Below are 14352 nucleotides of genomic sequence, written 5' to 3' on the forward strand. Positions count from 1 at the left end.
TAAAATTTACTGATATTTATTATTATTATTATTATTATTAAGAGTAAATTACTGTCAAGAATGCTGCAGAAACGGCGCGCATGGGTTATCACGTGACACGTGTTACTTTTCTCAGCGTTGATCAGGATGACACAATCACAGGCGTTTGTGCTTAATTCGATGAGGGTTTTCAAAATAATTTTATTGAAATTGCTGCCCTCGTTTACACTTCTAAGGCAGGTACTAACCTGTGAAATGTACAACTTTTAAAACATGCTATTTTTAGTTTACAAAAGTTTTCATTAAGACAAAAAACGTCTTTGCATTTAAATGCCGCTCAACGAAGTATTCGGTTTTTTGAGCCTCCAACTGCCCTCTTGCGGAGAAGAACCAACTGTCAGAGTAAAACGCCTTCAATAGTGCGCTCAGCCAATTATCTTCGAGCCCTAACCCCATGCAGCCAATCAGAGACTCCGCTGGGCGTCACGTGACGCGCGTAGAGTGGAAGCGCTGTGTTATTGTGAAAAAGTCTTGTGCAGTTTTCATGGCGGACAACACAATAAAAACAATATAACTTCACGCTAATTAATGGCGCAGGAATGATGGAAAAGACTGAGGAGCCTCCTTCCTTAAACACCGAGGAAGAGGGTTCTGAAAAAGACCAAATCTGGTGTTTACAGCGTGTGGGGAGAGACCGTGACTGGCTGCATCTGTTCGAGGGCTCAGAGGTGCATGTTTGCTGAATAAACCTCATCTATTTAACGTTATATGTGCTTATTATATTCAGAGACTGAATTTGACATGCAGCTTTCTGAGGCAAATTTAAGCTGTAGGTTGAGACAACACTGACCTGCATTAATGTTGGAGTCAAAGCAACTCTTTATATTCTCATATTCATTGGTTTTCTGAGTTATGTTTTTATTATTATTATTATTATTTTTAAAAGGGACAATGCACATTGATTAGCATAAGCACTCAAGCTTATTAAGTAAATGTGCCAGATTTAGCCATTCAGGCTAGTTTTCATCTGTGTCAGCATTTTAACTAATACTGAATTTAAATGTGAAAGTTTTGGGATTTACAATTTAAGAAACAAAGGTGTTTGTCAATAGGTTAATGGCTTCAAATATGTATACATTTTTATTTGATTGATTTCATGATCTAAATACATGATAGCTTATTGCTCTTCTCTCTCTTTTTATTCAGGTTTCTGTTGGCCGTGGTCTAAATGTGACCCATCAGATTCTGTCGACCGGCTGTCCACTGATGATATCCAGAATTCACTGTTTGTTCAAGAGAAATGTTGATGGAGAGTGGACAGTGACGGATAATAAGGTCTTATAATATATGTCTGTTGGTCTATTAAGCTGTCCCTCAGTCTTTCTATCTATGTATTTCTGTGTTGTTGTCATTCTGTCTGTCTGACAGGCTCTGAAACAGACCTGAAATAAAAATACATTAAAGCTGAATATAAATGAATATATAAATAATAAAAGATAGTACATTTAGTCATTTAGCAGTCAGTTTTATCCGAAGCGACTTACAAATGAGGACAAATAAAGCAATCAAATCAACAAAAGAGCAATAAAATGTAAGTGCTATGACAAGTCTTGGTTAGCCTAACGCAGTACACAAAAAAAACAAAACTAAAAATAGGTAATATTCAACAATCTGGAGCCTCATTGAGATCCCCACATCTCTGGGACTGAACGATGCAGGGCTTTGAAAATGAAAAAAAAAGTTTATTAAGAACTAGAATCTAAAATCATATTGCGATATATTTAACTTCTTGAGTTATAGGCATGCAAACTTTGGAAAAATAAAATGTATGGCACTCAGACAATGCAGTTGCTTTGACGGAAGTAAATGAGATGCATCTCTAGTTTATTTTTTCTTCAGACATTCCTCTTTAAAAGAAAAGAAGTATCATAGTTTTGCAAAATGACCCACATTTAATAATAAAGATGCCAAAAGGAAAGTTTAAGACCCAGTATCTAAAAGGGCATTAAGATATCTTTAATACTTCTAGAGTTACAGGCATGCAAACTTTGGAGAAAGAACTTGAAAATTGCTCTTTCCACATTTTTTGAATGGTCACCGTTGGCACATAATGCAACAAAAATGGCTAAAGTCAGCAGATTTTACTAACAGACCTATCAATCTCCATGTAAAAATAACATTATGATGCTGCCATCTTTCTGAAGTCATTTTTACACCCTTGTAATTTGGCTCTGAATCTCAGGTGAAAACTGCCATTTTGACCCCCCTCTACAAAATAGTGGATTACTCGGTCAATATTCATCCATGATATTTAATATTTTGCGTTTCATTAATATACATGTCTGTCTTTCTTCAAAAAAAATATGAGCAAAATCAAATATTTGAGCCGGGGAGGTTTTTGAAATTTGGTTGATTTGACACGGAATGACCCAATTAAATATTAAGAAATAACACTGGTGCCATAAAACAGAAATAAAATAATAAATTGAATCTATAGAAATATTTAAGAAAAAAAAACTAATAGAAATTACAAAAGCAAATACAATTACTGAATCTTAAACTAAACTAAAAAAGAAAACTAAAAAATAAAGCTAATTCAAAATATTGATAAATATACAGAAATATAAAAAATATATATAAATATTAATATATATAGAAATATAAAAAATAATAAAAGACAAAACCCATTATTACTAAGGTTAAAATGGAAAACAAAAATAAAAGCTATTCAAAATAATTAAAAAATGTTGATATTAGTGCTGTCAATCGCGATTAATCGCATCCAAAATAAAAGTTTTTGTTTACATAATATATGTGCGTGTACAGTGTATATTTATTATGTATATATAAATGCACACACATGCACGTATGTATTTAAGAAAAATGTTACGTTTATATATCAAATATGTTTATATATGATATAATTTATATGAATATAAATATATACTGTACATGAAAATACATGTAAATATTTTCCAAATATATGCTGTATGTGTGTGTCTTTATATATACATAATAAATATACACAGTACACACACATTATGTAAACAAAAACTTTTATTTTGCTTGCGATTAATCATTTAACAGGACTAAATAATATACAAATAATATTAAAATAATTGCAGGGATTAAAGTTTTCCCGTCAGTTCATAAAGACAGTCACTTGCTTCATTCCTGAATGATTCAGCTGTTCGAACGAATCAATTGAATGAATGATTCAGTGATAAAATCAGTGACTTGCCGCCACCTGCTGGCGGATTTATTTTCATTTTTAGCTATAATTTCAGTTATTTAAATCATATTTCTGTATTCAAAATTATATATTTAAAACATTATTCTCCACATGAATTTATGAATTTAATTGCACTCATGCCACCTCTGAGCCTCATTAAACGTCTGAAAAGGTACCTACAAGCCACTTTTGTGTTCTTCTGTGCCACCTCTGTAGTACAAATTAATTTATTAATACTAATTTCATATGATTGGTAACTTATTTGTCTTATTAAAGAAATATTAAATGATTTAAATAACTGAAATTATACGCTAAAAATGAAACTAAATTCGCCAGCAGGTAGCAGCAAGTCACTGATTTTATCACTGAATCATTCATTCAGTTGATTCGTTCGAACAGCTGAATCATTCAGGAATGAAGCAAGTGACTGTCTTTATGAACTGACGGAAAACTTTAATCCCTGTGACTGCCATGTAAATGTAAAACAGTGTTTTGTATATTGTTTTATTTAAATGTGTCTAACTTGTTTTTCCTGTCTTTATTCCCAGAGTCTGAATGGTGTGTGGATAAATGGGAGCCGGATACCGGCTGGAAACCCGTTTTTACTCAAGCAGGGTGACTCTGTGGGGCTCGGCGTCCCTCTCGACGGCAACCCCGTGGAGTTCGACTACATCCTCGTCCAGAAGAATTTCAGTGAAGTCAAATCCTTCCTATCTGGGAATCTTAGCAGAGAATCCGACGCTGCTTCCGTAGGCCAAAAACTGAAAAACTCAAAGCGTAAGTTCGATGGAGACGAGTCGGAGCCGTGTCCCACGCAGAACTCCAAATCCAAGCTGTACCGCAGCTCCGGCCCGGATAAGTCGCGTGCGCAGCCCTGTCCGTCCAGGGAACGCCGGGAAACGGAGCAGTTCTTCTCTAAACCCCTGGAGGAGGACAGAAGCGGCGATAAAGCGGGAAGCAGCTCGAGCGGCGGCAGTGAAAGCAGTCAGCAGCTGGCTAGCGTACACCGCTACAACAGGAACCTGATGGTCCTGAAGGGCCGCGTGGGCCACACGCAGAAGCGCGCGGCGGAGCTGGAGCGGCAGCAGCATCAGACGCCGGAGAGAGAGCGGGAGATGCAGGATCTGCAGGCGCAGCTGGAGCTGCTGCGGGGTCAGCTGAGATCGCAACAGGAGCAAGCGCTCAAACGCATGGAGACCCTGGAGAAATCCTTCTGTGAGGAGGAGCGACGTCTGGAGGTGAGCGGCCAATGAGTCGATGTTTTTTTGTAGTGAACGGCTGCATTTGTTCAGAAATCCTCTCCCATGGCCTCATCGTATAATAAAGTGTTCATATCCATCATATGCACACTTTGAATCTCGCCAGAAGATTTTCACCTGTTGTTTTATGAATGCTATGAATTAGTATGCAGTATGGAAGTATGCAATTTTGGCTACAGACAGAGTGCAGTGATGGCCAGTGTTATCATCAAAAATCATTTTCATTATTTGCAATTAAGCTGAAATAAAATATGAATATTAGATGGAAAAACGTATGTAGTATTAGATGAATATTATAGAAAAATGAAAATGAGAAATGTTGCCTTGGCAGCTGAATCAGAAATAAAAATGTGAAGTTCTAAAACGACTAAAATTAAAATAAAAAAATGAATGAAAGCAATTTTTTATAGAATTATGTTTTATAGGATTTTTATATTTAAATAGAAATATAAAAAAATAAAAAGGATTAAAATAATAAATTCATCTAGAGCATCAACACAAAATATGTTTGGATGAAGATATTTACTTTTTTTTAAATTGAATTATTTATTTGTTTATATTTATTTATTTTTAAGAATATATCTAGATCACATTGCTCTTTCCCATTTGGAGTCCATGATCATCAAAGAATATTTTTGTTATTTGAAATAAAGTTAAAAAAGATAAATCATTTAAATGAAAAACTTTTAGCTGAAATAAGTTTAAATTTATGTACTAAAATGAATAAAACAATAAAATAAATTAAAGCTAAATAGCAATTAAAATAAAACAAAATGATAAACACATAACAAAACACATAAACCAAATATGCAAAAATAAAAGCTAATTCAAAATATTACAGTTTATTATAATACAAAATCTAACATGAATTTCAGAGCCGTATCTAGAGCATCATTGTGGCAAGATTTGGATGAGCACATTTATTTTATTAATATTTATATATTTTTTTCAGAATATATCTAGTTCATGTTGCTCTTTCCCATTAAGAGTCCACGATCATCTCATTTCATCTCATCTCTCATTTAGATGAATTAATAAAGCATAAGCTGTAGCTGAAATGCCTTGCTTATCAACGTTGTATGATCTGCTGCAAACTTTGCTTGATTTTCTAAAAGATTCAAAAGCTTCTACTTCATCTAAATACATTTCTTTTGGTTCTCTCCAATAATTTCCTGGTTAATTTTGGATGATCTATCAATAAAATGAACATCATTTTACAACTTAATTCTGGCATGAGAGGAGGCTGTGGGTCATAATATAAAGCCATAACATTTTCTGTGTTTACTCAAATATGTTATTTTCCCAAAGACTGAAAAAGCACAGCAGAATGAGGAAGGCTTGGAAAAACAACTTGAGGCGGCGTTGAAAGAGGTAAGAGAAATAAACTGCACATCTTCAATATTTTATGAGCTTAAGCACAAGTATCACATAATGTTTTCTTTTGCTTTGCCAGCACCGGAAAGTTATTGAGGAGCTCAAACACGCTCGCGAAGGATTCAAGGAAGTTCTTCAAGCCAAAGATAAGGAGCTGGAAGTTACAAAGGTAGCTATGGAAAGGTTGAGCATGAAAATAAATGTACAGTAAAATAAATGCGGATAAACGAGCACTAAATGAAAGAGATCAGACGTTTAAAGGTTTTGCCAGAACATGAAAATGTATTGTTTTTCGGTGAATTTCTGTTGAATTTCCGAGCTGTTCTTTCTTGTATAATGAAAGTGAAACGTGATCTGTCAGGCTTCAAAAGTTTATCACGTCATGCACATAAGTGTTTTCATAGACAAGGAGTTGTGCATCAAACTCTTCATGGGTCACCAGATTCGTATAGTGTTTTGTGGAAGTGTAATGACATAATGCCTAAAAATAATAAAAAATAACCCGTTCTGTGCGATAATTTGTAACCTTCTCCCACAGGAAGAGAAAGAAAAGGCCAAAGCTCAGAAAGAAGAAGTGGTCACACAGATGACTGAAGTGCTAGAGAGTGAACTGCAATGCAGCATTTGTTCTGAGCTCTTCATTGAGGTAAAAAACACATGATGTGAAAGGTCGTGTGATCATATGTAGGAATGATAGGGGAAGAACACTGACTTTTTAAAAGATCAAAATTTTCTTTTCTGTAAAAGTTCAGTAGTGTCAAAAAAAGAGTGTAGGTTGACGTAGTGTTTTGTGCAAAAACTCCAATGGAAGTATGCAAAGGCCCCAAAAGGTACACTGAAATCACACTTAAAAATGTTTGCATTTAATTGCAATAGATATAAAACAACGTGGCAGTGCAAACAAACAATGCTTGAGCTTTTCGTCAGAGCCAATTTTACTTTTATAATTGTACTTTTACTTTTAATAATTTTTAGTGAATGTATGAAGCCATTTGTTTGCAAGTTCACGTGTGTCTTTTTAGAATAACCAGCAGTGTAGTTAATTATATTAATTAACAAATGAACTTTTTCACAAACTCTGAACATCAGAAAGAATGTTTAGTTTTTTATTTATTTTGAGCAATAGTTTCATTTTTTGAAACCTAGCAAACTTCATTTTATGAATGGAAGAATGTCCTCATGCCGGGATTCATTTAAATAAATGCATTGTAGCGAAATATCAAAACAAGTGGCAAGTACAGTTTTAACTGTGGCTTAAATGTCCAAATACTTCCTTTCAAAAGTGTGAGGTACGATTTATTTATGTTTATGAAAGAAGTCTTTTATGCTCACCAAGGCTGCATTTATTTGAATAACAATATAGTTAAAACTGTAACATTGTGAAATATTATTAAATAATTTTGGTTGTAATGTATTGTAAAATGTCATTTCTGTTTTGTAAAGCTGAATTTTTAGCATCATTACTCCAATCTTTGCCATCTTGCATGGTCAGATTTTAGTGATGGTTTATGCTGGTTTATTTTGCAACTTATTGTGATGTAAAGTGACCAATCAAAGTTTGTTTTGGTCTTACATGCCATTTCAGAATGGATTTGTGTGAAATGATGCCACAAAAATAGATTAGACCCACAATTTTAGAGAGTTTTGTAATCCTTTTCCAGTTTTGCGTGCAGTCTACATCAGATGGTAATTAGCCGCTTATTCCTCTCGACCTTTGACCTCTGTGACCCCTCAGGCCGTGACGCTGAACTGCGCCCACAGCTTCTGTCAGCATTGTATCCGAGAGTGGCGTAAGCGCAAGGACAAGTGTCCCATGTGCTGGCAGTCCATCACGTCTCAGACGCGCTCTCTGGTCCTGGACAACTGCATCGACCGCATGGTAGAGAACCTGAGCGCTGACATGAGAGAGAGACGCCTGGCGCTGATCAGTGAGCGGAAAGGTGAGAGGTGCGTGACATCACTGCGTCTACCGTCTGATGGGAGTCTTTGAGAAGTTATGGATTTTTCTGCATTAAAGGAATAGTTCACCCCAAAAATGAAGATTTGCTGACAATGTACTTTTAGGTTATTCAAGTTGTAGATGAGTTTGTTTCTTCATCAGATTTGGAGAAATGTAGCATTGCATCAGTGTCTCAGCAATGGATGCTCTGCAGTGAATGGGTGCCGTCAGAATGAGAGTCCAAACAGCTGATAAAAACATCACACAAGTAATCCACAGCACTCCAGTTCATCAGTTCACATCTGGAGAAGACAAAAGCTGAAACAAATCCAGCATTAAGGAGTTTTTTTCTTAAGTTCAAACTATTGCTTCCAGCCCAAATATGAGTTCATAATCAATAATAACGCTTCCTCCAGTGAAAAGGTCCATCTCCTGTTGTCTCTCACATCAAAATCCAGCCACATATTTGTTTAGAGCTGTTTTGGCTTGTAATCGGTGCTTGATCTGTGCATTTCTCTCCTGATTCAGACCACTTTTTCACTGGAGGAAGCGTTATTATGGATTATGGACTTGTATTTTGTTTCTTACAAACATGCAGCTTTTGGCTTCACAAGACACTAACTGATGGACTGGAGTGGTGTGGATTACTTGTGGATTACAGTGATGTTTTTATCAGCTGTTTGGACTCTCATTCTGACGGCACCCATTCACTGCAGAGCATCCATTGCTGAGACACTGATGCAATGCTACATTTCTCCAGATTAAATGTGTATTTTGGATGTTTTTTTTTTTTTTTTACCCTAATCGGAAAAGCCAAATAGACCAAATTGTCCAAATTGAGCAGTGCATAAAAACAAGTTTTTGCCTGTAGTGTCTTGCTTTAAATCAACAATATAACCAACAGCTGTTCCGCTCAAACTGTCAAGATCAGGTGTGTGGTTAAAAACAAGTCCTCTACGTACAAAAGGTGCTTTAAAAGTATAAAGTCCTGTCTGAAACACAAAATATAAACTGTTCTCAGGTCAGAAAGCAAGCGTCTCTCCAGCAGTCGTGGTAATAAATGACGACAGCGACAGCAGCAGCAGCAGTAGCGACACGTTCTTTCAGAGCGACAGTTCTGTGTTCCTGGACTCCTCCGAGTCTAACGACTCTCTGGTTCATTATGCCATCGATGACGACTCATCCTGGACTGATGAGGACGATTATCTCTGACAAACACATGTGAAGAACACCGACACAGCTCATTTGTTTGGTTTCATTTAGCCATGCTATTTTTATGTTTGTAGCTCACTGTATGACTTGTTTGGGCTTTTCTTGTTAAAATAAACTTTATAGTTATTTTTCACTCAGCCATTTGGATGTTGTTTTAATTAAATTTGTACAGAACGTCACATTTGCATATGCAGAACTGCACAGAAAGACATTTTTGTAGGCAATTTGAAAATGTTTCATCTACCAATAAGAATGTAGCACATTTTATCTCATTTAAATCCCACAGAATTTCTCCCAAAATCAGCTCAGAAAGTATGAAAAAGCTTATGTGAAACACACTGAAAGCAAATGATGTGACAAAGCTATGTCGTTCCCATTATAATGTATTGCTGTATTGGTTGTTGATTGTAATGGGAACAATTGGTCATTTCCAGTATCTGACACAAGAGGGCAGCAGTGGTATTAAATGTTGATCAGTACGGGCCTGTATATCTCTGTAGAATGTATTTGGAATCATAATCTGGACTTTTATTGTTTGTTTTTTTACCTTTACTTTTCTTCAGTTTGAAATGCAACAGCATGAAGATAGCTGGTTGCATTTAATCTCCAGATTGTTTCTGTAAGTTTTTATAATTCCTTCCTGCATGCTTTAAGGCAAGACATGTTGTTTAAATATGCACTTATTTGCATATATTTCAAGAACATAAATCTGCATAAAAGCCAGGTTTCATTTCATTGACATATTAGCGTTAAAAGGATTTTGCAGAGGGTATTTTGGATTTCTCTTTTTGTCAATAGATATCAGAAAGTACTGTCAGCAGTCAGCAACAAGTTATGTTTAAGGGATAAAATGTGAATGATATATAAACAAATCTCTCTGTAAAAACCTTCAGATTACACTAAGGATAAAACTTAAAATTTGATGCAAGTGCTACAAGTAGACAAAAACATTTAAGGATATTACAATTAAGATCTACTGACAAATAGATAATGTGAAATAAATAGACAATTAAATGTGTATTTTAGATGTTTTCTTTCCTCTAGTCTGAAGTTACGGAAGCAAAGTTGACCAATGCATAAAAAAAAAAACAATGGTTTTGCCGCATGTGTCTTGCCTTTAAAAAGAATCAAGGTGACTAAAAGCACTTCACTATTAGTGGTGTTTAAGTCAAGCATCACTATTTCTGTAGCTCATACTCAAGGTTAGTGATTTGAATAAACCCCTAACTTTTTTAAGTGGTAAACTTTTTGTTAGTGAAAAAAAGGTGTATTTTGTTAAAAGATACACCATTTTTGCAACTTCTTGTCATCGTGTTAGCAAATTTTTCTTGTGCAAACACCCAAAAATCTGACTTCTTGCATGTTGTGTTGTTCTTCCAACTTAAGCATTGTTTACTTGTCCTGAAAGGCCAGGATCTGACTGAACCGTGCTAGAGTCTCATGATCCGTGAGTCTGAAGCAGCTGTCGAACGCCAGGGCTGTGAGTCACCCAGCTGGGCCGCATGGAGAGCGCACTTCACCGCCAACAACTACAGCCCTTCTGTGTCATTCCAGTCTATTAGCGCAGCAGTATTGGGAAAGCGTGCGTCTTGTCAGGTGGGATTACACTGGCACGACAGTGACGGGCCGCCCTGGGCTGCACACGGGCCTCGGCTCTTGCGTTCTCGTCATTGATGTGTCGTGGCAGCAACGCTCTCGCCCACAGATTTTCTCTCTCTCTTGCTTGTCATGTTGCATTGGTGGTTTAGGCGGTGAGTGTCGCAATATGAGTGACTTGATCTCTTTCTAGGAAGATTTTGGTGAAATGGTCAAACCATGAGAAGCGATTGTCTGTGGCTGAGGGAGCAATGTTGAGGTCGTGACCTCTGTGAAGTATGGAAGCCATGGTATAAAAAAAATTAAAAAGTTTTTTTCTCAAAATTATATGACATTTTTCTTGCAACAAATTTATATCTCAGTTATGACTTTTTTTTTTATCTGATTCTGGGTCATGGAATTAAAAAAAATTAAAAAGGTAATTGCAACTTTTTATCTCATAATAAGAACTTTTCTTCTCAGAATTGCGAATTCAAGAAATTCTGAGTTTATATCTTGCAATTCTGGCTTTATTGTAGTTGCAAGTTTATGTTTCATAATTTTGAGTTTATATTTCATTAAATTAATTTACGTCTTGCAATTCTGACTTTTTTTCTCGCAATTGCAAGGTTATCTCATGACTTGTCTTAGAATTGTGAATTTATAGCTCACCATTTTGAGTTTCTCTCACAATTCGGAGTTTATATCTCACAATAATGACTTTTCTTAGAATTGCGAATTTATATCTCGCAATTTTGATTTTGTATCGTAATTGTTTATATCTCACAATTCCGAGTTTATATCTTGCATTTCTGACTTTTATCTCACAATTACGAGTTTATATCTCACAATAACGACTTTTCTTAGAATTGCGAATTTGTCTCACAATTTTGAGTTTATCTTGCAATTCTAAGTTTATAACTCACAATAATGACTTCTTAGAATTGCGAGAATTCTTAGAATTTATATCTCGCAATTTTGATTTTGTATCTCGTAATTGCGACTTTTTATCTCATAATAAGAACTTTTCTTCGTAGAATTGCGAATTCAAGAAATTCTGAGTTTATATCTTGCAATTCTGACTTTATTGTAGTTGCAAGTTTATATTTCACAATTTTGAGTTTATATTTCGCAATTCTGGCTTTTTTCTCAGAATTGCGAGTTTATATCTCATTAAATTAATTTACATCTTGCAATTCTGACTTTTTTCTTGCAATTGCAAGGTTATCTCACGACTTTTTTGAGTTTATATCTTGCAATTCTGACTTTTTTCTCACAACTGCGAGTTTATGTCTCATGATAATGACTTTTCTTATAGTTGCGAATTTATATCTCGCAATTGAGTTTATATCTCGCAATTCCGAGTTTATATCTTAAAATTGACTTTTTTCTCAGGATTGTGAGTTTATATCTTGCAAGTAAGTTTATATCACGTTTCGTGCTTGTCTTGCAATTCTGACTTCGCAATTGTGAGTTTATATCTTATAATAACAAATTTTCTTAGAATTGTGAATTTATATCACGCAATTCTTTTTTCTTTGCAATTGTGAGTTTATATCTTGCAATACTGAATTGGAAGAAAAAAGTCAGAAATGTGAGAAACTCAAGGCAAAACAGTCCAAATTGTGAGATAAAAAGTCATAATTAACTTTTTACATTTTTTTAAAATCTTGTGGCAGTAACAAGCTTCCAAATTGAGGTGTTTATTGTTTCAATTACTTTTGCTGGATCAGTGATCATTTAAAACTTGATTTTGTTGCATTTTAATTGGATTTTTGTTCTGTGAGTTTGCAGCCATGCTTGGATATTTTGGTGGTTGCATAGAGTTATGTGTTTGTTTGAATGATAATCTAAAATATGGACCTTTCTTGGCTTTATTTGTGTGGTATAAAAAGGCTGACGTGTTTCTCTGGCTGCTGCCGCTCTCGAAACAAGGTGTCTGAAGAAGCGTGACATTAGCTTTTAGGGCAAAATGGATGAGTATTGAAGAGGGCTGAAATCTCAGCAGTTTTGGGGTGTCAGTCAAACACTCGGCGTCCTGCAGCACGTCTCAAAACTGCTGCTGAGGTCTGGAGACTCTTCAGGCTGTGTCTAGTTGTTCATGCTGAGGTTGGCATGAGCATAATGAGTGTTTGGAGGTTAACGCTGATTATGCATTGGCTTGTCTAGACAGTCTTCAGATAAGCTATATGCCTCGGATAACGTCGTGCATCACTCTGAATATATACACATCTAACAGGGAACGTTCTCAGAATTATTTATTATTAATTATTCATTAATTATAAAAGTTCATCGAATGTTTTTGAATGTTGCTACTTATTTCATAATGTTAAGAGAACATTCAAAATAGATATGATAAAATAGAATGTATGCTCGCATAACCAGGGAAAAAAAAACTGGGCGTTTTTAACGTTCAGAGAACATTCAGAAATAACATTTTTATAACGGGTTGTGACATTACTTTTATGGCAATTATTAAACATATTTTCCCTCCAATTCTCATAACTGTAATGTCAAAAAATAAATAAATATTGACTTCAGCTTTTTTGTTGTTGTTGGGGGGGGGGGGATATGTTTATAATGCAATGCATTGTTATAAAGATAATTGTCTTTCTTAAATATGCAATGGTGCCCTTCTGCTATTTACACAGTCACTGAAATCATATTAATGAAGTAAATATACTGTATATATAGCCTATATTTTTGACATAAATATTTTGATTTGCATGACCTGCCCCAGATATGCATTACACAAGGGAAATCCTCAGCTGGTTCTGAGGTGATGCCCTCATTCACAGTGATTTGCATGTGTTTGAAGTGAATTTATGGGCTTGTGTGCAATGCAAAACACATGTGAAATGTTATTTAGTGTGAGACGTGATGCAGAAATGAATTAACGTACATGCATCGTCACATTATTAATGTCATCTGTCACATTAATGACATTTCAAACAAAATATTTATTATTTTTTATTTATTTCATGTCAAAACACGAAACCTGAATCATATTTTATGAAATATAAGTAAAGATAGCCTTGCATATCCCAAACTTTCACCGAAGTTTTGCCTTTATTTAATATCAGTTTTCAGCCTGACATTCCTCGTTCTTCTGTGCATTTGCATAGTGTGATGGTGTTAATTATGCTTATTTTAATCATGGGTGAGGCTGTTTTTCACACATTCAGCGTACAGTATAGGCGCGTGATCAGCAGCGAGTGACGCACGGCACGTCTTAACAGAGAGACAACGTCTCTGTTACCATGACAACAACAAACTTTACGGAGAAACTGAAAGTGAGTAGCTAACGTTTTGAATCTATTTAACTATCTAATGAATGAGCTTAATGTGTTTTCACTCAAATACATTATTTAAAACTTATAATATGCTGAAAACGAGTCTTTTTAACGGAAAGATTACGTCCGTCAAGAAAAGTTGTTGACCTCCTCTAGCAGTAATGACGGAGTTATAGCTATTTATTGTTCCTCATTCTTGTTTTTTTGCCAGTTTTAGCTGCATGTCTCGGAGTCAGTCTTCACGGAGAACCGGGAGCATGAGGCCGGTAAACGCCGCCGCTAACGGGCGGAAAATGCGCAGCATAATCGTGGAGGATCCCGAGTGGTCGCTGGAGCTGGTTCCTCTGCTAACAACACTCTGTCTACAGCATATTATAAAACATTTTAGAGGTAAACAATGCAATTTAAGTATATAAGCTTCATATACAGTATATATATATATATATACAGTGTTGGGGAAAGTTACTTTTAAAAGTAATGCGTTACAAT

The 14352-nt window shown here is 35.3% G+C and overlaps 1 protein-coding gene and 1 pseudogene across 2 annotated transcripts; both read left to right on the forward strand.

Moving 5' to 3' along the window:
• The first annotated feature begins 451 nt into the window (after positions 1 to 451).
• rnf8 (ring finger protein 8, E3 ubiquitin protein ligase) lies at positions 452 to 9132 on the forward strand. Of its 2 annotated transcripts, none has more exons than XM_016506886.1 (8): positions 452 to 707; positions 1186 to 1314; positions 3760 to 4449; positions 5779 to 5841; positions 5924 to 6013; positions 6383 to 6490; positions 7580 to 7784; positions 8805 to 9132. In XM_016506886.1, the coding sequence occupies exons 1-8, from the start codon at positions 579 to 581 to the stop codon at positions 8993 to 8995; spliced, it is 1605 nt and encodes a 534-aa protein (XP_016362372.1). In that variant the 5' UTR covers positions 452 to 578; the 3' UTR covers positions 8996 to 9132. The 2 variants fall into 2 exon arrangements, with proteins under 2 accessions (XP_016362372.1, XP_016362374.1); XM_016506888.1 differs by having other exon boundaries at positions 7580 to 7791; positions 8805 to 8930.
• Positions 9133 to 14084: 4952 nt separating this feature from the next.
• Positions 14085 to 14352, forward strand: part of LOC107704032 (T-complex-associated testis-expressed protein 1-like) — a 9614-nt pseudogene continuing 9346 nt past the window's right edge.

Source organism: Sinocyclocheilus anshuiensis, unplaced genomic scaffold (genome assembly GCF_001515605.1).
Source record: "Sinocyclocheilus anshuiensis isolate Anshui unplaced genomic scaffold, SAMN03320099.WGS_v1.1 scaffold534, whole genome shotgun sequence".
Classification (NCBI taxonomy): domain Eukaryota; kingdom Metazoa; phylum Chordata; class Actinopteri; order Cypriniformes; family Cyprinidae; genus Sinocyclocheilus; species Sinocyclocheilus anshuiensis.

Excerpts from the sequence above, each read along its gene's own strand:
- rnf8 (XM_016506886.1), top strand. The coding sequence starts at position 579 with ATGATGGAAAAGACTGAGGAGCCTCCTTCCTTAAACACCGAGGAAGAG. Across the intron at positions 708-1,185 it reads ATCTGTTCGAGGGCTCAGAG|GTTTCTGTTGGCCGTGGTCT; the intron begins GTGCATGTTTGC and ends CTTTTTATTCAG. Across the intron at positions 5,842-5,923 it reads TTGAGGCGGCGTTGAAAGAG|CACCGGAAAGTTATTGAGGA; the intron begins GTAAGAGAAATA and ends TTGCTTTGCCAG.